At 33.3% G+C, this 27,857-nt stretch overlaps 2 protein-coding genes and 1 long non-coding RNA gene across 4 annotated transcripts; 2 read left to right on the forward strand and 1 right to left on the reverse strand.

Moving 5' to 3' along the window:
• Positions 1-83: 83 nt before the first annotated feature.
• LOC126676616 (U1 small nuclear ribonucleoprotein 70 kDa) lies at positions 84-5,813 on the reverse strand. Of its 2 annotated transcripts, none has more exons than XM_050370850.2 (10): positions 5,564-5,813; positions 5,189-5,303; positions 5,031-5,110; positions 3,638-3,713; positions 3,476-3,540; positions 3,318-3,380; positions 2,004-2,085; positions 1,769-1,919; positions 1,381-1,452; positions 84-1,051 (listed from the first exon to the last, which is right to left on the reverse strand). In XM_050370850.2, exons 1-10 carry the CDS (start codon positions 5,660-5,662, stop codon positions 352-354), a joined length of 1,503 nt encoding a protein of 500 aa, XP_050226807.1. In that variant the 5' UTR covers positions 5,663-5,813; the 3' UTR covers positions 84-351. The 2 variants fall into 2 exon arrangements, with proteins under 2 accessions (XP_050226807.1, XP_050226806.1); XM_050370849.2 differs by having other exon boundaries at positions 1,757-1,919; positions 5,564-5,812.
• A 7,954-nt stretch (positions 5,814-13,767) lies between these two features.
• LOC126676615 (ATP-dependent DNA helicase DDM1) lies at positions 13,768-22,445 on the forward strand. The gene is made up of 16 exons (XM_050370848.2): positions 13,768-13,871; positions 14,046-14,123; positions 14,605-14,874; positions 14,962-15,045; positions 15,957-16,303; positions 16,394-16,583; positions 17,329-17,504; positions 18,639-18,708; positions 18,788-18,977; positions 19,324-19,419; positions 20,240-20,334; positions 20,409-20,528; positions 20,733-20,852; positions 20,942-21,040; positions 21,114-21,224; positions 21,927-22,445. Exons 2-16 carry the CDS (start codon positions 14,055-14,057, stop codon positions 22,167-22,169), a joined length of 2,280 nt encoding a protein of 759 aa, XP_050226805.1. The 5' UTR covers positions 13,768-13,871; positions 14,046-14,054; the 3' UTR covers positions 22,170-22,445.
• A 961-nt stretch (positions 22,446-23,406) lies between these two features.
• LOC126676356 (uncharacterized) lies at positions 23,407-25,871 on the forward strand. Its single transcript, XR_007640269.1, has 2 exons — positions 23,407-23,701; positions 25,289-25,871. It is a non-coding gene; the product is annotated as an uncharacterized LOC126676356 (long non-coding RNA).
• Positions 25,872-27,857: the final 1,986 nt, after the last annotated feature.

Below are 27,857 nucleotides of genomic sequence, written 5' to 3' on the forward strand. Positions count from 1 at the left end.
TCATTAGAAAACATAGACGGACAACGCACAGCAGATGATGGAGTTGCAAATTGGGAAAACAGAACCACCACCAAGGCATTAACTGATACATAAACTGCCATGTCATTTAAGAGATTTAGAAACAAATACAAGCAAAACAAACTAAATACTCCTGCTTCTCAATTCCGATTAACTTACACATAAAATGGAAATGTAGCTGTAACAGCTCTGTATTGTCATAGAAGGCACCTAGACTCGTTCGTATAATTAAACCAAATAAGAGATAAGAACCAGAGAGCAATAGAACAAAAAGGGCTTCTGTAAACCAACAGTAACATTACCTGTAGCATAAACAGCAGTAAATTCCCCCACTCAGTTCTCAAAATCCCTGGAGCGAGACCTTTCTGAGGCCCGATACTCATTGTCTCTTTCACGTGATTCAGATGTTCCGCGGTCATACTGATAATCATCCTCATCCATTCGATTGTAACGATCACCATCACGGTCGGGATATTGATCATAGCGGTCATGGTCTCCTTGAACATCCATCTGATCATATTGTCCTCGGCTTCGATGCTCGTAATGCTCATAACGCTGATCTTGATCTGCGTCATGCCTCCTACGCCCCTGCTCGGGCTGTTCAAACCAACCACGGTCATCCTCTGGGTCAGCTGGATCATAGTCCCTTTCAGCTCGGCGTTCCCTCTCAGGTTTTGACTCAACACGATCATAATCAGATTCTCTATCATGAGAACGCCCACGATCATCAACTTCATTATCTCTCTCCCTATCTCTAGGGCGATCACGCTCAAGCTCCCGACCACGGTCTTTATCGCGATCGCGACCATGGTCACGACCCCGGTCCCTGCCTCGATCACGCGTTCGTTCCCTATCACGATCCTTGTCCCTTCCACGTTCTCTTTCCCTCTCCCGTTCCCTCTCTCTATCATGCTCTTTGTGGTGTTTATCTTCTCTATGGTCACGTTCCTTTGGCTTGTCATGGGAGCGCTCACGCGATTTTTCACGGTCCCTCTCTCTATCCCTTCCCCTTTCACGGGATTTTTCAGTGTCCCTGAAATACAATATACAGCAAAAAATCAGCCACATTCACACTACACAACACAATGATTAGTGATTACAACCATCATATGGAAAATATAATTACAGAACTTCATGGCTGCAGTTCCAAGAAAAGAAAAAATTGAAATTCTCATTGTTGAAATGTGGCATTGATAGTCCAAGCAACAAAGAATGTGCACAAGAAAAAATTGATGCTAAAACACGAGTATTATGGATGAGACCTCCATTATTAAACTTATCTCCTTCCAAAGGAATAAATTATGAGCAGATATAGAAAATAAGCACATGTGTAAATATTATAAACAGCTATAACTATCTCACCGTTCAGTATGGCGTTCTTCCCGAGCCCGTGGTTCCTCCGATCGTGAGGATCCTCCAGGTTGTTGTACCTCTCTGATGAAGATAAAGGAGGTGAGTTAAATTGTGCCATAGTATCTTAATTGAATCCAAGCCAAAGCAAAGCATGTCATATCCCGTGAGAATACATTCATTACTATTCCATGTCATCAATCCAAAATCAGACTAACCATCAGTAGAACTTATAAAGGGATATTAAAAAGCACTAGAACTTGCCATTGCTACATAGATAAATAAGCACCAGCAAAGAAGATAATTTTCCACATATTTCAATAAAGTTGAGCATCTAGAATATAAAAGTAACATGTCTACACAAAATGTTTTAAATCTGATAAAATACCTCCCAGAGTACCTCTGGTTCACTTCTTCACCCCCCACACGAGTAGTTCCAAGTCCACCTCCTAGACGGCGAGGCCTCCAATTTGGAACAGTTCTACCCCGCTCAACATCCACAAGTACCCTTCTTCCATCAAGCTTCCTTCCATCAGCTTGCTTATAAGCAGCTGCACGCATGCATGAGTACTTGTTAGAAACATACAGTAAAAACTCAACAAAGAAATCAGTAGGCCCAACACATATAATCAGACCTTTCATATCTCTTGTGTGCATGTATTCAATGAAAGCATATCCTCTAGGTTTATTCGTTGCTTTATCAGTTATCAGTCGGACCTGCAAAGCTCAAAACATAAGCGTAAGTAAATTGTAACTATGAGTCGACTTTAATTCTTTTTATTCATTAGAGATCTGTATTATTTTCTATTCCAAGTGAGATTTCTAAAACATTATAAAATATTAAAACCTAAAGGGCACGGCAGACAGGCAATATGCCACATTAGCCGTGCTCACCTTTTAATCACAGGGCTTCCAGTCGCGAGATGCATCACCACCAGTGCTAGGGTTGCAGAAAAAATCGATATTTCATGGGAAATTTACCATTTCTTGAACAGACTAACATCCCCTTACCAGGGAATAAAATTCTAAATGAAAAATATAGTGAAAAAATGAAAAGGCAAATACCAGAACATCCTCTCAACTGCTGATATGTTTTGATAGCCTTTAGAGCCAAAAAATAAATTTTTAGTAGCAGGCAAATGCACTACGAAAAAAAATTCAGATAAAGAGAAAGAGATTCCAATACTCCCGACTATTTTTACCCAAGGCAGGAAAAAGAACAGATGTTGATCTCCTTTTGTTGCTTGAAATAAACCAAAAGGCACAGTAAATATCTGCTCAACTTAATTTTCTGCTTTTGCCGGCAGGATGAAGCACATCAATGGAATTGGATGGCCAAGAAAGGGAAAACCCAAATTTCCATATATGGAACAGGAACGAGTGAACATGCCCTTACCAAGGATCTTTTAACATATAGAATCTTAAGCTATTACCTAGAATGAAGGAGCTCTCTTCCTGTTATGACTTCTAAACCAAACTAATTTAAAGCAGAGTTATCAAAGGACAGTGGACAAACCCGTTTCTTTACCAGTAAATAGGAAGAGATACCTGCATACTTATTCGCTACCTCCAGCAACGGTACTACATAATTAATATATACTCAACATTATACCTTTAATTTGGATGCTGAATGCAACACATGACTAAATACACTTACCGCTATGATGCTATAACTTAATCACGTTTGGCTAAAGTAAAGATTGAAAAACAGTTTGCCATATAGAAAAAGCTTTAGTAGCGGATATCAGTCTTATATGAATACTAATAAATACAAAACAGTCACAACATTAGAAATATTAAAGCTGCCTGGAAATTTTTCGGTCAGATAAATTAAAAACTGAAACGTTTAGAGTTAAAGAAATTTAAAAAAATAAAGAACTGTGAAACATTTCAAAAATGCTGCTGTCTACCCTCTTACCAAATCTGCATTGTATACACGAGATACCTACCCGTTTTATAGGTCCATAAGACTCAAACTCCCTTTTAATTCTACTCTCAGTTGTCTCGTAATTCTGCAAGAAGGCAATAAGAGCTAATCACTTATCCTCACAAAGCATTGGCTATCACATGAATGAATATCAATTACAGATAGAAGAACAACACTTACAAGTCTGGCAACAAACAATGTCTTGTATGGATCACCTGAAATATTTGCATCACTATTTGGATCATCTGTATGAGCAACAGAGAAAAGAAATACACATGTTACAAACTGCATAAATGACATAAATAATAGGGAAATTAAGAATAGCAAAAACGGCAATCTCACATTTCAGAAGCTCCTCAGCAGCCTTCTCTGCACCCTTTTCTAGTCGCAGCTGGTGAATTCTAGCCCTTCGTTGTGCCTGAATTCATAAAGGCATCTAAGGTCATGCATACTCTAGACCATAGTTGTCAAATCGAGATTTGAATCGAGAATCGAAATGCTTGATTAGAGAATCGAGAATCGGGAATCGAATCGAATCGTAAGATTCGGTTTATGTTTTTAATACTATATAAAAAATATTTACTTGCATAAAATATATGTAAAATTTTATATATTTCTGAAAAATGAACTATACAATTATTTAACACATGAAAGTCTTAACAAATAAAATTAAAATAATTGTAGTAAAAGTGTTTGACAAACAAATTAGCGTTTCTCTAGTGTTTTTATTTGAAAGGGTTATCTTGAGTTAAGAGAGTAAGTGATAAGTCACTTTTAAATTCTTTGTATTTATTAAAATGTTCTTGTTTTCTCTTTTAATTTATGGTATATGATTTTTTTGTTTAATTTGATGAATCGTAGTGAATCGCATGAATCGTAGATTCAGTAAGATTCACTATAGATTCGGTAGATTCGGCATAGATTCAGTTTAATTTTAGATTCACTCAGAGATTCGAATCGATTTGGGGGTGAATCGAATCGAATCGTAAGATTCGAATCGCGAATCGTACGATTTTGATAACAGTGCTCTAGACACAAATGCAAACAAACACAATCCACTGACTTGAAACTAATATAAACACAGAAATAAGCATCATTAATTAAGTGAAATCTGACTCAATAAATATTTAAATATAACATATGCTTTTTCCTATAAACCATAGAGAATAACGTAGGAGACTAACATCCGAAAAAACTGTTAGCAATATCTACTAATAGACGACGAGACTTTTATTGCTTGTTCTGCTCTATTCCTATCATCATATCATAGCAACCTAGTTTCTGCTCCAAATTGAAATGATGCAAGTATTTATCCTAACATCGACAATTTTCTCTTTCTTTAAGCAAGAATATGCTGCTGCAAGTTAAGTGTGCATAGAGCCCAAAATATGATAAAAGTTTCCATTTGCTTGGTACATGATAAGCTAAAACTTTATACACACTTTGTTTTTGTAAAGACCTGCAGTTTCCTCTTTTCTATCACTAAGAACCATAGAAGTACGGCCTAAAGTTTTACTTCCACAAACAATCAACAGAAACCGCAGCATTATAAAATTGTATAAGTGTCAATGCTTGACAATCGAACACATTTACAACAGCTATTGATAGGGAAGAATTATTGCATTACATCATCAAAAAGAATTCAGATTATGCAACTTAACTGAAAGAAAATCTAAACAAATATAGCATTCTTTAAAGAAGTATAATGATATTCTTCAGACATGAATTGACTTACAGGCGTTTCAACCTCCGGAACAGGCGGAGCATACTCAGGATCCCCAGGTTCGGCAAATTTACTCACAAACTGTGCCATTCCTGCAAATGAAAAATGAAAATACATTAGTTATTACATTTCAACACCTGATATAACAAACCACTTTAACAGTAACATACCTGTGTAAGGCGGGCATTTTCTCTTCTCCGGAGGGGGTTTATATTCCAAAGGAGGTCTAGGCTCGAAGAGCTTCAATAGATTGTTTGTTAAACCGGTCGGGTGGCTTTGCCCAATCTGCAAATCAATAATAAAAAAATTGAGTTACAAACTTACAATTCAATATTATGATGACATTGCGTAATTTAGATAAACTCAAGACACTTGAACAATCAATCAATTAATCAATTGCAGAATCGAAATGAAATTAGGAATTAACAATTAAAGAATGAATAAATGAACATAGATCCAAAAATGATAAAAATCTAGGAGTTTACGGTGTTAAAAGAAATCAAGAGAAAAAATATAAATAAATGTAAAGAAAATGGGTCGCATACCAGTTTAAGTTGGAGAACATTGGCGCGGTTCTGGCCCTTGGTAGCTCCTCGAACGGCAGCATTCTGGTTGCGCATGAACGCATCGTTGTAATCACCCATAGCGATGTCGATGGAGATGAAGCTAGGGCTTTCGTTTCTAGGGTTTCTGTTCTACCAATTTGAAGAAGACGATCAATTAAAAGGGTTCTTTTGGGGATTTTATATTCGGATCGGGTTTTCTCGACCTTTAAATTTTGATGCAATGGAGAACCGGGTAATTTCTTTCTCTATATTTTGGTGTGGCTAATTGGTGTTTAGCTCAGTGTTTTAAAAACCGAACCGGTGGCCGAACCGGTGAGGCCATCGGTTTCCGGTTTAACCGCTTGAACCGGTTCAACCGGTTTAATAAATTTAAAAAAATAAAAAATTACTGATTCACCGGTTTTTTACCGATTCAATCCGGTCTGATTCGGTTCAACATCCGGTTTTTTACCGGTCTAATCCGGTTCAACCGGTCTAATCCGGTCCAATCAAAAGATCCGATTTTTTACAGTTTCATACCAGACTACTGGCCGGTTCGCGGTTCAATTGGTGTTTAGCTCAATGTTTAATTTTTATTTTTATGTTTGCAAATTTATTATTTTTTATTCAAAAAAATAAATTTTGAAAAATATACTAAATAATAAATATGTAATTTATGTTACTGGAATTACATTTAGAAAAATGTAATATTTTTCATCTTCATATTCAAAATTTTGAAAATTAATTGCAATGTAATAACTAAAAATAAGATAGTATAAATTATTGTTATATCAATATATTATCAAAATTAATTGCATAAAAAAGAGAGATAGATTCTAAAAACAAAAATAATAAGCAATGTTTTATATTGAATTGGTAGTCAAACCGGTATAACCATAATTTTCTGGTTCAACTGGTTTAATATAGGTCTAATGTCTTAAAAAACCCCGACCTTTTAGCCCCTTTTCAATCATACCCTGACGTTGAAAATTTGTCAATTTTACCCTATTTTGCATTTTTGTGTTTCAATTGTACCCTGAAAAATTAAATTAACGTTTTTTTCGTTTGGAAATTTGTTTAAAACATTCTCCATGTCTAGCATATATTAATTGTACATTTTTAAAATTTATTTAAATTTAGTTAAATTAATTAAGAATTTAAGTTAGTGTTAATATGATTATGGGTTTTAGTTAGTTTTTAAAAATAAAGGACTTATTTATACTTTTTTGAATAAAAAAGAATTTAATTTCATGTTTAAACTTAGTTAATTGAATGATTTCATCATTTAAGTTAAAAAATTAACAAAAATTAAAAAATTAGGGTACAATTGAAAACGGAAAATTCATAAGTGGGTAAAATTGACAAATTTTCAACGTCGGGGTGGAATTGAAAAACAAATTAAAGGTGAGGGTTTTTTGAGTGATTAGGCCTTTAATATACATATGTTCGTATATTTTTAAAATAATTTTTTTTAATATAATTAGGGAGGGGTGAGTGCTTGTGATATTATTTGATCCCACAATTTAACAGTTTTCTGCCAACACTCATACCATCTGAACTATAATTTATTGGTATATTTTAACAATATCTAAATCTTAAAACGATTTATCATTCTTTAAAATGATGGGTTTCAGTTTTTTTACTTAAGAGATGGCGAAGAAATATGCATATTTCTTATAAGCAAAATGCCACAAATATGTGCACATTTATGTTGTAAAAATGTACCATAAACGTGCACATTTTTGCCTTTTTATCTTTAACTATGCATTTATTATTATTTTTAATATGCATCGCCGCTCATGTCACATTGAAGATTGATATTATTATTATTAATGAAGTGTTATCTTATTTCTTAAAAATAATTACTCCTTATTACAATTTAAGGTATTTTATTCTCTAATTATGTATATTGTTTATTATTATTATTATTATTATTTTTTTGTGTTGTTAGTGACATGAGTGACTAAACTCCAAATTTGGGGGTTGATTTGGATTTGCAATTGGATATTTGATTGAACGTTATTTGATTAGTGGTTAGTATCATATTTTGATTTTTGGGACTAATGTTAGGATTAACTTGATCATTTAATCCTTTAATTGTGTTTGGTTAACTGAGAGGTTGTTAACTGTCACGACCCAATTTCATGGGCCGAGACCGGCGCTAGGGAATGGGAGTGGTTGCTCTGAAACCCGTAGCAAGCCTAAAAACGTAAAATAATTTTTCGCGAAACATAAACGTCATGCATGACATACATAGACACGTGGCATGCAGAAACACATGCCAGGCACACATATCCTCTGGCAATCACAAATATCACAACGCAGCAGGCGTAAAACATATATACGTTAAAACATTAAAGTTATATTTACAGAAAACTATATATTACAGGCTGACTTGCAAAAACACTTATCTACTGCAGCTCTAAGAGTAAATTACTGTTTCTTTACATACTTTCAAAAATACAGACTTCTGGAAGTAGGATAGAAGTCCGTTGCTTCAAAGCGTCTTTATCCTGAAAGGAAATATGCGAGGAGTCAGTATATGGGGATATACTGAGTGAGTTCATACATTTACTAATAAGTATTCAAATCAAACATAAAACAATGTTCAATCATATGCAGCCAAGTACGAGATCCGACTGAAACCTTAATCCTCGAACATACTAATTATAAATCAAGCAATCCAATCGTAAATATCAAATTGTAAGTCCAACTCACTGGTGGGTCCAACCCACTAGATACGGAGACTCCATGCTACACCGTAGCCGAGTACTCGCTCATATCGAACTATACCTCAAATCTCAAATTTCATAATCATAATCAGCTCACAGCTGTATCAAATCAAAACTGGTGATCACACAGTCCTATTGCCGCTCAATAGGTAGCACGTTCCATCGGATCGCTACTGGTTTCAAATCAAGCGTATGCGCAATTCATATAAAAGTTTCGCATATAAAACATGCAGTTCAAATATAAAGCAATATAAAATAATTGCTTAAATAAATACTTTAAAAGCAAATCGTATAAACTGATAGAAAACGCTTATCCAAAAATGCGTCGGGGCTTAGAAACGTCAAGCTTCCCGAGCTCCTGGTCCAGCTGCTTCTTGCCTCGCTGGATCTAAAACAATTTCAAAACATTTGACTCACATCAGAATCTTACTCTAAGATTGACTCTAGACTCGAGACACGACAAAACACAAAACATAAGCCGTCGTGCTTCTAACGTAATCTTTTCCGATAAACGAATCATTCTTCTTTCGTTTCTTAACACTTTTCAATTTAATTCTCAATAGAGAATATAGGTTTTCTTAATAAAACCAATTGATATCCATAAACTATCTAATTCCAATCAACTAGTCATATTTTACTCGTTTGACGTCCGAATCTCGCGTTTTCGGAGTCCGGGAGTCGATATCGGGATGGGGAATCGTCAAATTAGGTTTTTAGGGTCATTTCCCTTCAAAGGAGGGGTGGTGCACGTCGTGCACCCCCTAGTGCACCTTGGTGCACCCCATTTGTGCACGGTGTGCCCCTACACGACGTGCTCTGATGCTGAGCACGTCGTGCCCCTTCGTGGGCACGACCCCGGCCGCTGAAAACGGCCATTCCGACGTGCTAAATCAACCCCGAACTCATACAACATCCATATAACATCATAATCTATCCAAAAACACAATAAAAACATATAAAACGAGTCGAATACGTAATCGCGATACGGTTTCGCCGTAACCTATCGTTTCAAATCGTTTTTCCATCAAATATACTCAAATAAACGGAGAAACGACTTGCTTACCGTGATTGCCCTTCGGAATACGATCGATTCGAGTTATAGAACGTCGAAAACGGACGAGAAACGGAGATCGTACGAGAGAAACGGTGTAAACGGCGATAGAAAGAAATGAAATGAAAGTTTGGTTCTGGATCGTTCCTTCGCCATCTGATTTCTTATTTATACATTGGCTAATTTGCACTTTGATCCTTGAAATTTTTTAAAAGTTACAATTTAGCCCAAAACCTATCCGCGTCCAAATTTTAAAAGGTCTCCGATTGACTCGAGACTTTTACCACTAATACTATAAATTATTTCGCGGACTCTGGCGAAATAATTTCCGTCACGGGATTTATATTTTATTTTGTATTAATTTTCAAAGTTAAATTCTCGAATCCTGCTAACTAACTTATTAAAATTTATTCTAAATTCCCGATATAAATTAAATTCTCCTTAATTTAATTTATCGGAAATCTTGACACATGGCACGACGTAATTATCTTAAAATATTTTAGGGTATTACATTAACTAAATAGACCTAGATAATAAAAAACATAAACATAACACCGTAAGAGCGGGATAATTCTTAGGTAGCCTTTGAGTGCGCTTCATAGTCGCCTTTTAGTTATTTAGTCGGTGTTTAATTTCAGTTAGGTGTCAGTTAATTAGTTAGATTGTGTTTTTACCGTTCCTTTAGACTCGAGGTAGCGGGAGTCGGTGGTTTAGAATGACTCGACTCTTGATAAAATCATTAGGAAGCCTTTATTCGTGATTGTGTTTGTTACTAGGAAGTATCAACTGTTGAAGTTTTAAATTTGTTTGTGTTAAACTTTTATTGTTCTATATTTGCTTTATCTTTGATTGTTATTTGTTTTAGTTCGATTAGTTTGTTAGTTGTTAATTGTTGGGTTAGTTTGTTTAGTTGCTTGATTTATAAAAACTATTGTTAAACAAATGAAAGTTACAAAATGAAATCGGTGCGTTGAGTGAAGTTGTCATAATGGGATCGATATCTATCTTACAGATTATACTACTCGTTGTGATACTGTACACTTACAGTTTGAACCAACAATTGTCCGTCCTCTTATTGTTTCTTATTCTACCTATACATATTTTTTGTTTCCTTTAGACTATCAAGGGTGACTCCTTTTGTCTTAGTCATGGATTTTTGTCTTCCTTAGGACGAGGTATGGTTCCTCTCCCTTTATTGGTACAATTCTTTCCCTTACGGGTTGCAGCTCCTTCCTTTCCTTTTATTTTCTACAATCTTTTAATCATTGTATGCTTTAAAACAAAAACTATTAAGTAAATTTCAATACCTAAGTAAACATGGTAATTTCTGGCTCAAATTTGATATTTAAACTATTGTCATTTAATATATTTATAATATTGGTAGAATTATTCATTACTTCATGAGCATTACATGGTTATCTTCTTTAATAATAGTAATATAAGATAAGAAATTTATATTTTTTTTATAATAAAGGATCATTAAGGAGTTACAATGTTCATTTTCAATTCATCTCATGTCAATGTTATGAGTTGTTGAACAATCCATGCTACGTCATTATGGAATTTTTTTATACTTTTCATGAACACTTTATGTGGGAACAAAAGTAAACGTACTTTTAATGTATGTATGGTGTTTGAGTGGAATAATAGAGTTGTCTCCTCCACTGGTCCATAAAAGTGGCCGCATACCTAATTCTTCTACGTACGTATTTTAAGTCTTAAAGATTTTTCTTTGATATGCACGCTCAGAGTCATTTTCTATATATGACCAAATTTGGATGTTCATAAGAACGAATAATCATTCCCACACAAGGCCAATTAATGGTTATGGTGCGACTAGATTAGGTTTTGTTGAATTTACAATCACAAAGATGATTATAATGAGTCCAACCGACTGAGTCCACCAACACTTTAATTCAATGATTAATCTACGAAGATGATGTGATTTAGTGAAAAAAGTGAAATAAGGTTATACATGAAAGTGTATATGCGCGCGCACATATATTGTACTCTATTAATTTGGGGATTAGATTGTGATCTCACCCTTATCTCTACCTTTATAAGGTTTAATCAGCCTGATTCAGTTTTGTTGGAACAGTTTATAAAATGGAACGAATTTACCAAATACAGTTTTTGGCTGAGTCGCGGACTATGTCGCTTTCTTTAAGACGTTTCGCGGCTACTGCCTCGGATGGTGCAAGCAGTCATACGTACCACGTCGTCCCCAGGATAAAACAGCCTAACTCCGATGAATACTGCACTGTAATCAGCGGTCAATTACACCTTTTTTATTATTGCTCGAGAATCTCTATTTTTGTTTTTAATTAAAATAGCTGTTGTGAAGATCTGTTTTTCTGATGGGGAAGACATCAGTTTATAGCTGATAGAAAACTGAAACGGTCAAATCAATAAATCAAAACGTTTTCCTTAAATAAATCAAAGAGTCAAATCGTGGGAGGAAAATCAGGGATTGTGTTTTATTCAAAAAATAAAACGTTACAAAAAGATTTCAGAAATAAAAAAAAATTATTAAGTGCTAAAACCGAACCTGACCAGACCAGCCGGCCGACCGACGGACGGCGCGCGCGTGTGATAAATTGGGTAGGATGTAACTCCTAGCCCATTCACAAAACTGAGTACCCCTTGGGGCCCAAACCCAAGTGTGACACTTATAAACTCAATTAAATGAGCTCTCCCAAACAATGTGGGATTCCACAATGCTCTCTTATTCTCATTAACACTTTTCTTTTCCTTATCTTTTCAAATTCAATTTTGTATCAACAAGTTTGCCATCCATGTCCTTCCCTTACTGAACTTGTTATGGTTAAGTTATACCTTCTTTATATATATCGATAACTAATATTTAATGATTGATGGATATCAAATCCTACCTTAAATATTATGAAGCCGAGCTTCAGAAGATACACTCTCAGACGATATCGGGCCCCGCCCAAAGAGATAAGGCAGACGAAACCGATGGCCGAATCTATAAGATCCGCCTCGACTGGAATATAATATCATTCACAAGGATAACCCGAATCGTTGAAGACTCAGACAAAGCGCGTCGACCTTGAGATTCAGACAGATTGCTAGATCTGTGTATATTCACGAGTATTTTTCCTATTTGAATATAAACTCCACTTACGAAGATAACATTTAATTTAGGAAGACGAGACTATTTAGGAAGATGTTCCTAAATAGGACTTATGTCTGAATAAAGAATTATACTCCTAATCAGGGTCAAACCTACTAAATAGGATCTACTTTCCTATTCCAACTCTACAAGGTATACAATTATCTACTATAAAAGGAGATTGAGGTATGTTGAAACACACAGCTACACTAATATACTCAAAATGCTGCTCAAAGCCTAAATTGATTTTAGCATTGGAGAGTTAATCGGACAACTACCGTCCGGTTAGCTTCTACCCTGTTTTGTAGGTTATATCACCGGATCAGAAGACATACTCCATCAATAATCATGAAATATAATCAAACTCATATTTTTTTTAAATTATAAGATAAAAATATATATTATAAAATATATCATTTTTTTGTAATAGATAATAAATTTATTAATTATAAATTAATGAATTATGTTATGAGACACGTGCAAAGCACATAAAACCATACTAGTTAATTAATCGGACCGAATTAGAATATATGGAGTTAGATTATAAAAAACATTTACAAGTCTATAATATTAATTAAGGGTATAGTATTTTATAAATTAAGTGCCTTTCAATGGCACACATATGTTATACTTCTGATGCAGATAACTTTTTTATATTAATTCACGAATTGTAGCATGATTTGTAACAACTATATTTGCGCTTTTCAACAAAAAAATATATATTGGTATTCCTATTTATCAAAAAAAAGAAATTGCTATTTGATTTTGGCAAATCTGAAAATTCGAGTATAACTGCAAATCACGCTAAATTTCATAATTTTTTTACAACTAATCCTGAAAAAACCTACCATACATTGATACATTTCTAGACTTTAATTAAGAATATTAATCTTTTTTAATTACATTTCAATGTAACTCAACTCTTAAAGATATAAAATCTGTACAAATCAACCCTTCAAACTTACTTTGTGTACATTTATGTTAAGAAAGGGATTAATTTACATCGATTTTACAAGTTTAAGGCTGGATTGCACTAAGTTAGAATTTAAGAGTATAAACAGTCGTTGGATAAAAGTTAGAGAATGTATCAGTACTTTCCGCCAATAACATTTTACACTAATTTTTGAAAATAGCCTGCAAACCGAAGAAAGCATATGTTCGGACCATACCTATGCCAACAAGTGTGATTTAAGGTCCGCAACCCTAAATGTAATTAAGCAGACACTGAGGGGTAAATATGTAAACACCAAGTTCCCGCCCATTTTTTCACTGAGAATGTTCCAATTAATTAAATAATAAATATTTAATAAACAACTCACACCCATTCTCCTTTCACCTTCTCATTTCCTCTCTTTTTGTCAAAAAAAAAAAAAAGAGCACGGAGAAATAACTGTAAAGCTGTCTAACTTTCTTGTTTCATTTCTTATTTTTCGATGCTGTAATTTTAAAATGTTTTATGGAAATTTAAAGTTTTATGTTTATGTAAATCCCTAGGGTTTCTAGTTTTTAATTATTTGTTGAGTTATTTTTGCTGAATAATGTTTATGTTTGTGATTGTTTTTGTAGGTTGTTGAAATGGCAACTGAGAGTGAAATTAAGAACAACGATTCTGCTGATTCACCGACTTCGGTACTTGAAGATGAGGTATAAACTGTTAAATAAAACTTCAGCTTGCTTTAACTTTTTTGTTAACAGTAGTTTTAGTGCTATTTTTATTTTAGCTGACATTTTTGCAAAAAAATATGTTTATTATTTTTTAAATTTTGTATGTAGGAGAAATACTTTCTTTTTTGTTTTTAGAAAACTGTTGTTTTTCTGTTTTGTACTTGATTATGATATGTGTTTTTGTATACTTTTTTAAGTACTTAAATTTTTTTATCTACTTGTAATGTTTTTCTGCTGGTTATTTGATGAAATATGAATATACTCTGTAAATGTACTAGCTTGTGCGAGTGCTTGCACTCTCAATATACATTTTTGTTATGCTTTAACTAGCATGTTGTTTAAGATAAGTGCTGTTAATTAAGCCTCCAACAGCACGGCATATAATGTACCATCAAAATGTATTATGACTATGCTCTTTGGTGATGAGTTTGTTCGTTTTGTTGCGCTTTTTAATATGTAGGAAAAATGCGAGCTCAAACCTGTGGTTATATTGGAAAATGATAGTCTCCTAGATGCAAAAAATGGTGATTCCTCTCTTTTATCAAGAGTCATGGCAGAGGAGGAGGAGAAGCTGTTGGTAGATCGGGTGAAAGAAGAAGCTGCTCAGGAAGGGAATGAGCCAGAGAAGGCTAACTTGAATGACAGCCAGTTTACCAAATTAGATGAACTTCTTACTCAAACACAACTCTACACAGAGTTCTTGCTGGAAAAGATGGATCAGATCACTCATGTATTCTCTCAACTCCATTGAAGTTGAATCTTGTTTTGTTTGCGATTTTTTATTATTTTTCTTTGAAATGTATAATGTATATGCTAGGATGGAGTGAAGGAGGAGGATGATGCTTCTGGAGAAAAGAAAGGTCGCGGTAGGAAAAGAAAAGCTGCCACAAATTACAATTCTGTATGCCTTCATATGCTTCTTTACTTTGTCCCTAAATGCTTGTATGTCTTCCGCAAATAGATGCTTATTTAGTTTTTTCAGACATCACCATCTCTAAATTAGCATTTAGTAATGGTCATTAGAAAGTTTATCCATATGATTGAAGGAAGATGACAACTAACAATTTTCATCAGAGATTGTGTTGTATGTGACTGTGCTAACTTATGTATAGATTGTTTTTTCTTTTTGAAATAAACTTGTATCTAGAATGTAGATTCACTAAAGCTTTTTTAATTGATGAAAAAATTGTAAAGAGCAACTTTAGACAATCTATTATAGATGATTAGAAAGTAAAATAATGGGAAATAGGATGTTGCATGATAAACATATTATAATTATTATCTATAGGCTATTGATAATTGTTTTATGTATTGAATTTTAGTTTTGAAATTCTCAATTTGATTATGACATAAAACTTTATTGATAGCCTCAGGAAGACAAAAAAACTAATAGACAACTTGTATTTAGAATTAGACTCACCAAAGTTTTATCATTTATTATAAAAACATTGGTCAATTAGTGATTAATATACTTGTTGAACTTGAAGGTAATTTTAGCGGGTGAAAAGGGTAACATATAAAAGAGTGAAATATTTCATAAATTTGAAAAATGGTTAAACTCCCGAGGCAATTAAAGCATAAGGATATTGGCATTTTAGCAAATATTATTTGCTGCAGCTTTGTTAATGCTGATCAAAGCTTTATAATGAATAGTATATATGATATCCTTTAGTAATAGATTACTTCAAATTTAGGTAGTCAAATTTGCAAAATTTTATTTGTGTATGTATCTTATTGTTAAAAATTTGATGAGTTTCAAGATTGAATGAATTCTTAAAATATCATTTAAAAAATATTTTGGCATGTATTTAGAGAAAAGCCACCAGGGCAGTTGCGGCAATGCTGACAAGATCTAAAGAAGTTGAAAAGATTGATGATTCAAATTTGACTGAGGAAGAAAGACTTGAGAAAGAGCAGAAGGAATTAGTACCTTTATTGACCGGAGGAAAATTGAAGTCCTATCAAATTAAAGGAGTAAAGTGGTTGATTTCCTTGTGGCAAAATGGCCTTAATGGAATCCTTGCTGATCAAATGGGGCTCGGAAAAACTATTCAAACAATCGGTTTTCTCGCACATCTAAAGGGAAAGGGCTTGGATGGCCCTTATTTAGTAATTGCTCCTCTTTCTACTCTCTCAAATTGGGTAAATGAAATTTCAAGGTAAGTTTGTGATTTCCTTTGTTTTGTTGCTGCTATAAATTATGCCTTAATTCTTGCAATTTTAATTTTTCCTCTGAATTGGTTAAATAGGTTTACTCCCTCTATTAATGCGATCATCTACCATGGAGACAAGAAGCAAAGAGATGAGATAAGAAGAAAGTACATGCCTAGATCCATTGGCTCCAAGTTTCCCATAATTATCACTTCTTACGAGGTTGCATTATCTGATGCCAGAAAGTATCTGAGGCATTATGACTGGAAATATGTTGCTGTTGATGAGGTGGGTCTTTATATGTGCTTGAGCATGTTTTCTAATCCAAACTGTATCTGTATAGTGACATTCTTAGAGTTCAATGTGCAGGGGGGACCTTAAAATTCCCTCTTTGCCTTATAGTCAGCTTGTTCCTTTTCTTTGAAGCATTATTTTGGTACAGTCAGCAAAGCATTCAACTTGTCACATCATTATCTTTGAATCTTTGAATAAGTCATCTAGTTTGGATTGAGCAACATTTGTTTTAATTAGTCATTGGTTATTCGTACAAGTGCTCTTTAATTATGGTATTTAGTATTTACTATGTTTATTGAGATTCTTCATCGGATATGTAAGCATGTGCAACTTTGCATGCATGTGTTTCAAATGTTTTTACTCATTAGGTGTATTCTAGATGCCGATTATTAGCTTACTAACAAAAGCTTCAATTATGTTTTGGACGGGGTTTACAAAAATCTGGACTGATGTAGGATTTGCACCAGATTTTTTGAAAAATTCTTTGAATAGTATGCTATGTTCTGGATACTTTAAAGACCTCAAAATTTTGCGTTTAATGCCATTAGCATTCAATGCTAGTGTAAAGATGTGTGTGCTTTAGTTTGCAAGGCCTTAACTTGTGCTGTGCATATGATCTAGTCTGTGAAGTCTTATTAGCAGTATAATGTCAAAGCGTCTTGTCTCTTTTATTTTTTTTATTGCTATAATTGAGGGGTTGATTTATAAACTACTGATTACTATATACGTCTTCCTGAAGGGACACCGATTGAAAAACTCAAAATGCAAATTGCTGAAAGAATTGAAATTAATTCCTATGGAAAATAAGCTTCTTTTGACCGGGACACCTCTGCAGAACAATTTGGCTGAGCTTTGGTCACTGCTTAATTTCATTTTGCCTGATATTTTCCAATCACATGAGGAATTTGAGTCATGGTGAGTTCTCTTCATTTTTTACCTCTGGTGAAATCTTGAGTAATCTTGAAAATTCAGGGCCTTCTTGCTATCTATGTTTTTTTCTGTTCATATTTAAAAACAATTTTATGATATTAGAATGATACTCTTTTTGTTACTTTATTTTTTAAGATACAAAAATTCAAAATCAACTAAGCCTTGATCCCATGTTAATTGGGGTAGGCAATATGGATTCTTCTGTTTCAGTCTGATTTTTGGTCTTATTTTTAGAAACGTCTAAATCCCTTGAATTTTTCATGTGAGGATAGCATATTTTCTTATAACTTGAGAATCCTCAAGTGTCTATTCTTGTTTACTCATTTTGTTTTGGGAAAGTAAATATTTGAGTTCAGCAGACATTAAAACCGTGGTTTTAGGTACTCCATTTATGCAGTAGTAAAGCATTAGACCTTTTTTTGGGGGTTTGGCTGTCTCTAGTCTCTATGGAAGTTTCCTTTATTTGTTAGGATGGCTTGAACCGAGTGTAAGCTTTCTCTGCTTTGAGATTTCTATAAACTTAGAGAGTAAAACTCATGCTAAAATATAATCAAATCCTGACATCAAAATATCATAACTCTTGGTGGGTCCTCACTTTACATCCTTTTGCTGGATAGTATCTTTATTTGCATTTGTATTTTAGAAGGCAGATTTTATCATTTGCAATCGCAATCAACGTAATTACTATTAGATATACGTGACTGTGAATTCAATAGAGTCTATTCTGTTGGATTATTGGATGTAGTTCTTTCACTCATAGGTTTACAACTTTTGCGTAATGGGCATTTCATATATATTGGATGGTGGCAATGCACCCTCATAATATGTGCTGAATGTCTTGGTTTCATTCTTTATGGTATATGGATTGCATGTGATTTGCAGGATAATCATAAAAAAACAATTGACCTCGAACGATTTTGTATTTTGGTTTGTATGGGTAGAAACTCCTAAAAAAGATCATTATTCTTCACCTGCCACATAATCAATTTACCATTTACATTATCTAAAGAAATTGGCATGAGATCCATTTCTATCATTTCATATAGAATGTTGTACTCAATTTTGCTAAAGGTTTCCTGCTTTGACTTCACCTATTCCATAACAGGGTTTTTTGTGCAGGTTTGATTTTTCAGGAAAGGCCAATAACGAATCAATGAAGGAGGAAGTGGAAGAGAAGAGAAAATCCCAGGTAAATATCGCTAACAAAGCATTTGTCTTTCATGAAACTGTCATGCATGGTTGCTGAAAACTGGGCCGGACATGTTCAGGTGGTAGCTAAACTTCATGGCATTTTACGCCCATTTCTCCTGCGGAGGCTGAAGGCTGACGTAGAGCTAATGCTTCCTCGGAAAAAGGAGATTATCTTATATGCTACCTTGACTGAGCATCAAAAGAACTTCCAGGATCATTTAATTAATAAGACTTTGGAGCAATATTTGCAAGACAAGTCGAATACAGGTATTTGATTAATTCCAATTGTGAAGACATCTGCAGTCTGCACTGATAAATTGTTTTTATCATAAGAACAGATTTTCCATTCTTATAATGTTGTGTTTGTGGTTTTCCTGGTATTATTTTCCTCTTTTTACTACAATTCGCAATGATTTTTTTTTTAACCAAATAAGTACTGTCTTGGAAATAGTTCGGTCAATATTTCAGTTCTGATCTGATTCTCTCCAAATAAACAGTATGCTGCAAAATATGCTTACTTAGTTGAGTTCTTTTCTTTTATGTTGTTTTGTCAGACTTGAAATTTTTTTAGCCTTCTACTGTTGTTTTCTTTATTATGTTCTTTAATTGTCAGGTCGCACTGTGATACGAACCCTCAACAATGTGATGATCCAGCTACGAAAGAATTGCAACCATCCCGACCTCTTAGAGTCTGCTTTTGATGGCTCATGTACTTGCTTTTAATTAAGTGTCATTATTTTTAGGCCTAACGGTAAATTAAATCCAAACCTTTACGGGTTTTTTCAATTTTATCTATAGCTCTAATATTTGCAATAATAGCCTAATTTCAACATTTCATTGCAATTTTAGCTATTTTTTTTCAATGAGTTAAAGTTTCTTAATTTTTCACCTCAACTTAATGTCAAATTCATTTTTATTTCAATCATCGAAAAAGTTAGAGATTAGAAAATAGATTTTAATGTTATTTTAAAGGGCTTATGTCATAAAAATTCACCAACTTTACACGTTTTCTCATTTTAATTACGCCGTTTAAAAATTGTCATTTTCATAAACCAACTACCAAAATTTCTCAAATCCATACACCGTTCAAAATTCCGATGAAAATTGCCGAGTTGGCAACCAGATAGTGACATGTCAAAAAGAACCGATTTGTGACACGTCTCAGTGTATGGATTTGAAACAAATTAGTAATTGGTGTATGAAAATGACGATTCTTAAATGATGTGATTAAAATGAGAAAACGTGTAAAGTTGAAATTTTTATGACATTATCCATATTTTAAATTTTAATATCAGAAGTTGAATTTGAAATTCTGAAAAATGGGTTTTGCTATTGAAGATTTAATTTATAAATTCAACTAAAAATTAGAACAATTTAATTGATTTGAATTTTTTTTGCTAAAATTGCTACTAGATGATGAGATTAGGCTATTATTACAAAAATGCAACAATTTGGATTTATTTTACTATCAGGCCTTATTTTTAACAAATGAGTGCTTTAAGGTCACTTAAAAGACATTTATTTGGCAGATTTCTACCCTCCTGTGGACCAGATAGTTGAGCAGTGTGGCAAGTTCAGGTTGCTGGACAGATTGTTGAATAGGCTATTTGCACTTAAGCACAAGGTATGATGTAAATATTATTAGTATTTATCATTTCTCATAACTTCTACTTAATTTTCTGATAATCCTCTGAACAGGTTCTGATATTCAGCCAGTGGACTAAGATTCTAGATATTATGGAATATTATTTTAGTGAGAAAGGTTTTGAAGTTTGCAGAATTGATGGAAGTGTGAGATTGGAGGAAAGGAGAAGGCAGGTTAGTTGTCTTTTGCTAGATGTTACTAGAATTGAATATTGTTCGTCTTTGGAAAGTCGAATGCTATTTCTGTCCTTCAGCCTGGCAATTATTGTCAGTCACCAGACCTGTTATTTTATTTTTAGAGTCTAATGTTTCAGTTTCGTTCTGCTTTGTTATAATACATCATATAGTTTATCAATCAAATTTATTCTTTCAAATCAGATCGATGAATTTAATGATGTGGACAGCAGTCTTAGAATATTTCTTCTCAGCACTAGAGCTGGTGGATTGGGTATCAATCTTACTGCAGCTGATACCTGTATACTATATGACAGTGACTGGGTATGGTATTTGATCATTTTTCCTTTCCTGCATCATTTACATACACTTCTATTATGTTTTGAACTAATTCAGTAACTTCTGTGCACCAGAACCCTCAAATGGATTTACAGGCAATGGATAGATGTCATAGGATTGGACAGACTAAACCGGTTCATGTATATAGGCTTGCAACTGCCCAATCTATTGAGGTATCCTAGCAGTGGTCTTTAATGTGAGTTAATGCTAGCTTGTAGGTTGGGAATTGACAAGCTATCTTAACAGGGGCGCATCTTGAAAAGGGCATTTAGTAAGTTGAAGCTTGAGCATGTAGTCATCGGAAAGGGGCAGTTTCATCAAGAAAGAACAAAGTCTAACGGCATTGTAGACATGGAGGTTTGTTGTATTCTTTTTATCCTTTTTACTATTGTTTTTCTTTTTTGCCCAAGTGCTGTGTTTAAAAACTGAACCAAACTGGATTACTAGAATGAACCGACAAATTCCCTTTAGTTCGGTTTGATCTTATAAAAAATTGGTCTTTTGGTTCAATTCTGTTTATAAGTAAAAGAGTTTCAGTTTAGTTTTAGTTCAAACCGAACCAAACCAAAAAAAATCAACTATGCGGACCTGATCGAATAGGTTTAAATATTACAAATCCTGATAAATTTAGCATTGATTTGGTTTAGATAAATAATGAAAATTTTGATTCGATTCAAACCTAGTGCACATCCCTTTTTTTTTTGTCTTTGCTGGTAGTTAGTCAGAATGGCTGAGATTTTTATCATCATATTCTCAAATCTAATGTTACACTTTTGAAGTAGCCTTCTTTACGGAGTACTTGACCATGGAAATCAATATGTGGTAATAGAACCCTTCTCATAACTGAAAATGCTATGTAATATTTTAGACCATGTTATAATTTATGTTTTTTAATCTTTTTTGTCGATGATAATGTATGAGAAGGAAAGTTATAATTGAAATGAGAGCGGCAGAAGAGTACAGAAATCAACATATTCCAATTGTTTGTGATAAAGTGATCTTGGGTACAGATGTTCAGTTCTCATTGTTTACATTCTATTCTATCAACTGCGGTTTCAGGAAGATGACATACTAGCACTGTTTCGAGATGATGAAACCGCTGAAGACAAATTGATACAGACGGATATTACTGATGAAGATTTGGAGAGGGTGATGGATCGCAATGACCTCATTGTATACTCAGCAGATAATGATGATAAAGAAACTAATGCTGCTATAGAGTCTATCCCTCTTAAAGGTCCCGGTTGGGAGGTGGTGGTACCTACTGCAACTGGGGGCATGCTATCGACCCTTAACAGTTAAATGTATGTGGAGGATTAGGACGGATTTGTCACTGATTTTGCAGGGTTGATGTTGAAGATGATAAGTTTGCCCTCCATTTTTGGGACCGAGGAGTCTTCCATTTTGCAAATGTTTAAAGAGTAGGCTATTCATTTGAAAGAGGGCAACTAATTTTTGTAATTCATCTTCTGTATACCCATCTTCAGATACAACCCTGGAAGTTTTAATTAGGTTCTGTTAGGAATTATTGTGAATAACTATGTTTTCAATGACTGAAATGCTAATTATTTGCCTAGAGATCTCTATATGGTAATAGGCATTGAACATCTTCCTATCAGCTGCATTTATTTTGTGAAGTTCATCCAAATATGCTAGAAAACATGTCAATTATAGCAGGAAGATGGACAAGCCTATAGATTGGCATGATATCAGGCTATAAGCTTTGGTGGATTCAGAATCCACTTGGCTGGTTTTTGTCTCTAATTATTTTCTTTTATCAAAATCAAATTTCTCATTTAGAAAAATTACACGTGGGTTTTGAATTATTGATTTTTTGCCTGTTTATGTTGTATGGAAACTTTTTGAATTGTATATTTCGTAGTTTCATTTTTATTTCTGAAATTGTAGTTATAATTTGAGCAATCTTGTATTCGTACCCAATAATGCAAAAAGTATAAATATTGTTTTTTAATAGTTGTATTTCTTTCGTGTAGTTACTCTTAAATAAGTGATACTTAAATTAAGTAAATCACTCTTTTACTTATCTTTGTAACCATAAAACTAGAGTTTCACACATTTATCTTTATCTTTTCTATTATTATCCTTATTAAATACTATAATAAATTATGGATTTTAAATAAATACAAAACAACATAAAAAGATTAATTTAAAAGATTGGAATTCTCTAAAAATGAACAAATATTTTAAAATAGAAATTAAAATCGAACAATTGGAAAATACAACTTTTTTTAGTGTAATAACCCTTAGTTGAGCAAGACCTGTGTAATTCTTTTTTAATATTTTAATAATTTATAATCTAAAATAAAGAAATAAGTACACATAATAAATTTTATCAAAAAAAAAGTACACATAATAAATATTTTTATAAATTATTTATTAAAAGGAAAAAAACATTTACATATTCACATATATATTTTTAATTTAATTAAAATATGTTTTATTTTTATTTCTTTATTAACCACGTCTTGTATAAATATTTATATTTTTTTCTTGTGAAATTTAATAATTGTAAAATAAGTAATGGGGAGAGTGAGGGAGTAGTTTTGTAATGTGAGAGTTGATAGCAAAGCAAAAGCTTAAGCTTGAAAATGGAACTTTTGTTTCTTGCGATCATTAATTATAAAACTTACCAAACTCGGAATCATTGAGCCCACTCACTCTGACTCAGTGGGTAAACCCTAATTCACAGAAGAGAAGAAGAAGATGATAACAAGGTCGAAATTGGTGGAGCAATTGAGAGAGTACCAGATCCGATCACAGCACAAGTGTGTTCCTCTCACCTTCTTCTCCCCTAAACCCCTTCTCTGTACTTGGTAATTTACTTTTATTTCAACACTTTTTGATAATTGTTTCTGTTTGGATTTCTATTGATTGGCCTTCTTTTTTAGTACGGAATTGTTCATGAACACGACTGGATACATGTTTGTTGATAGAAATTTAGACTTAGAAATTTTGTTTTTAAGTTCTTGATTTAATCAATGGGGTTGAGTACAGCAAGATATTTGCTATTCCATAAAAATTGGAAGAATTGGTTAGTTAATTGTATAAAGAAGAGAAAATAAAGAATAGTTGACTAGTTTATGATACTAAAATGTTTAACCTCAATCCTAACTTGTTATTTTTTCGTGTTAGGCGAATTGTGTTCGCGTGTCATATCCATTTTGTCACCCCTAGTTACATAATACACACACATGGAGCTTAATCTGTCTTTAGTTTCAGATCATAGTTCAATTTTGTTTAGATGACTAAATAGGTTAACTACCAAAAAGATTCGACTCTTCCAATATGCAAGAATAGGCATTTTTTAATTTTGTAAATTCAATCTGTCTCGGTTACATCTTTATTTAAACACGTATGCAAAGCCTCTTGAGTTGTTAAAATGACTTCTCTTATTCATATAATCCTTGCATTAGCATATTTAATGGAAGGGAAGGAGAAGAAATATGGAAATATTCAAAGTAATTACTTTTTTTCTTTCAGTGCTAATATTATTAAAAGCTAAAACATCTTTAGAATTTTTGTAACACATGAAATTTATCATATGAGATGCTTATATGAAATCTATATATGAATGACCTGTACTTCATGATGCAGGTGATAATTTTGCTTTATCCTGAAAATTTATTTATATAATTTAAAAATTTAAAGGATTGATCTTAGTTTGTATAATTCTTTCTCCCCCTTCATTGTCAAGATACTCTTAAAAATGAAGCTGCCATTTAAACCCAAAATCTTTACTAGATGTCCAACCTTTCAAGACTTGAGAATTTTCATTTTGGTTATAGAAATTGTGCAAAACTACATGAACTCTTAAAAATGAAGCTGTCTTCTAAAAATCTTTACTATCCAACCTTTCAAGAAGTGTTGTATCAAGAAACCCTTTTTGCGCTATAGAAATCGTGCAGAACTAAATGAACTTGCTTTACAATCATCATTTGTGACTTACTTAATTTTGGAAACCTATTTAAACTTGTCCTTAATGAAAATGTACTGCTCACCAAAATTTCAATTTATAGAATTCACAGAATATTTCTAGATTACTATTCTCCAATAATGAACATGGCTATAGCGTTCCAAATTTTGTAAGTTTTCAATCACACAAAAATCTTTTCAAACATGGATGGATGGTAATGCTATTCATGACATGCTATTCATGACAAACTTAGTTTCTCTTGTGCATTATAGAGGATGTCAGTTACATAGCACTTATGGTAATATTTTTATGTCATGCTTATTATCATTATTCTATAATCTAATTTCAGTCACTTTTCTGCTACATTTTTAGAGGAACGGAAGGTTTCTGAACTCATGATGAATATCTTGCACTTCAAAATATGTAATTGCAAATGTTGATTGTATTATTCGCACGTCATGTTTAATGAACTGTAATTTTTCTGCAGGAGTGATGTAGCTGTAGCTGTCTTTTGGGCCTTGGTGTTTACTTTGCTCGTCGTGCTATCGTATGCGACGATCTATTTCAGACACTTTTGGCTTTCTTTCCTTATAATATTCCTTGGGATTTTTATTTCGATGCGCTTGAGAAGTTCTAGGCAGTCGCTGACACGGAAGAGGGAAAGAAGAATGCTTTTACCTTTGTCAATGTAAACATGCCATAGCTGTAGAGTAATTCACAGGCCACGTAGCTCGGTGATGATAGTTAAACTCACATTTAATCCTGTTGGGTATTACTTGGAAAGTTTTAAAGCATGGGAGCTCCAGCTCACATTTAATCCTGTTGGGTATTGCTCGAAAAGTTTTAAAGCATGGGAGCTCTGCTCCTGGTGAACCAGGATGGACAGTTCCTTTCTGAGATAGATGGTATGATTCTTTTATATTCTCTTTATGAACGTACACAGGAAGCCTTGAGAATTTACTATACACTTATTTTTGAATCTGAACACCATATATTTGAGGGGTCATTACCTGCCTTTTCTTGTAATTACCTTGTAAATTTATTCTAGTTTAACAAAATTTATTTTGACATATCTGTTTTGAGTGGCAGCATACCATTGCAACTATTTCTGTTCTTTTGTTAATATTTTATTTTAACGCAAATTTAAAAAAAAAGTTGATCAACATGTACTTCAGTAAATATTTTTAATGTTTCTATGTAATTTGCTGAAAATTAGCAATTGTTTAATCATGCTGGTGTTGGTGTCTTTGTTGAATGGTGTAGCTTATTATCCATATTGATAATCAGTCAATTTGAGTTACGCAAGTCTCACTTAACAGAATACGTTTTAACTAAATGAACAAGAGGGAAAATGATACATTGCTATCGATGAAAACGTCCAAATCTGCACAGCAGCTCTAGTTAATGCTAATAGAAAGAAGAAAAAACAGATGATAGTCGATAGAGACCATCGACTTACACTATTGAAATTAAATTCTCATTGCAACTTTTTAAGAATGGCGGAAGAGAAAAAAGTTGAAGAGCTTGCCAGGTTCACGTTTTCTAGCCATTGGCAATACCATTTTATATGGTGACGCTATGAAATGAAATGCACTTCTCTTGCATATTGTGTAGATTATGGCAAACCGAATCAAACTTCAACTCAAGCATATGCACAGAATCAAAGATTCCACAAATAAACATGCAAACATTTACTTAAGAAAGAAAGTGATTTTCCTAGAGAAATTTCAAGTGAATCTGCAGGTGCCCCAGCTACGAAACAGCCACAGTAATTTTTTAACTTTGACACTGGAAGCACTGCTATAACTCTGAATCCAAACAAAGAGAAGCAGAAACTGATAGTTATTCCAAAAAGATACCCTCGTGTAATCTATAAAATCGAATTCAAAAACTAGAAACGACAAACAACAGCAAATCATGGCACATACATGCAGAATTCATATTCGTATAGATGTATGATGGGGATGAATTCAGTCACTTAAAATTGAACTAATGAAACATTAAGACTATCATCTACCCCCATTCCAAGTCTCAATAGATTCACTAAAAAAAGCAAAAAAATAAGGCTACGTTATGTTTGGTTCGTGAAATGGAATAAGCATGAAATATATTAGCTACTTCACTAACTATTTAAAATGAACCAAACATAACCTGCGAGTCATTGCTTAGCCTTCTACACATCCTCAGCTCACATGCATAAATAATCTGTTTGATACACTGAAGATAACCATAAGCTTTCATCACACCAATACACAATTATTTATCACAATTCAATTTTAAGGTCGTTGTGATAGTACATCTTAAAATCATATACTGAAATTTGTCATTTTATTAGGCAACAGATTTACCACAACAAATGATTATGTAATTAACCCAAAAATAGATCTTATTAACATATTACTTCACTAGCTATTTAAAATGAATTAAAAATAGCAGAAAGCAGAAATCAGCCCCTTTCAAACTTTTAAGAAATATATAAATGTATATACAAATAAGGAATTGACATTGAATTGTCTAGCTTTCAGAAACACACTGACACTGCAATAAGAAATAACGGTTCCTTTATAACTTGTTAGGTTTACATTGTATTGCCGCCATACAATTTCATCTTATTTGAAAAACAAACCTCATATGTGAAACTGAATCAATACTTGTCACTATAGTTATACTATTTGGTGACAATATAAGATGTAATACATGAGCTACCGAATTTTGCTAGCCACTTTTCTTGCTGTAAACAAGATGCACACGAGTTGTTCAGATTATGGCTAACCGAATCAAACTTGACCTCAACAGTATAGAGAAAACCAAAAATTTAAAAATGCAAGCGAACATCTAGTTAAGAAAGATGTGGTTTCTTGGCTATGCGGTTTTTTCCTATTAAAATTACAAGAGCATCTGCAGATCCCCCAGCTTTGAAACAGCCAGCAAGTAAGTCAAATTTAATTTAATTTTTCTAACAAGCATGTAATTTACACTAAAAGGAACTGTTAATACTAAGTCCAAACAGAATGAACAGGAAAACTGATAGATATTTCCCTCCCACCAGAAAAATA

Source organism: Mercurialis annua, linkage group LG4, assembly GCF_937616625.2.
Source record: "Mercurialis annua linkage group LG4, ddMerAnnu1.2, whole genome shotgun sequence".
Taxonomy (NCBI): domain Eukaryota; kingdom Viridiplantae; phylum Streptophyta; class Magnoliopsida; order Malpighiales; family Euphorbiaceae; genus Mercurialis; species Mercurialis annua.

Excerpts from the sequence above, each read along its gene's own strand:
- LOC126676616 (XM_050370849.2), bottom strand. The coding sequence starts at position 5,662 with ATGGGTGATTACAACGATGCGTTCATGCGCAACCAGAATGCTGCCGTT. Across the intron at positions 3,541-3,637 it reads TGCTGAGGAGCTTCTGAAAT|ATGATCCAAATAGTGATGCA; the intron begins GTGAGATTGCCG and ends TTGCTCATACAG. Across the intron at positions 1,052-1,380 it reads GAAGAACGCCATACTGAACG|GGACACTGAAAAATCCCGTG; the intron begins GTGAGATAGTTA and ends ATTGTATTTCAG.
- LOC126676615 (XM_050370848.2), top strand. The coding sequence starts at position 14,055 with ATGGCAACTGAGAGTGAAATTAAGAACAACGATTCTGCTGATTCACCG. Across the intron at positions 18,978-19,323 it reads GCAAGACAAGTCGAATACAG|GTCGCACTGTGATACGAACC; the intron begins GTATTTGATTAA and ends TTTAATTGTCAG. Across the intron at positions 20,853-20,941 it reads TACTATATGACAGTGACTGG|AACCCTCAAATGGATTTACA; the intron begins GTATGGTATTTG and ends TCTGTGCACCAG.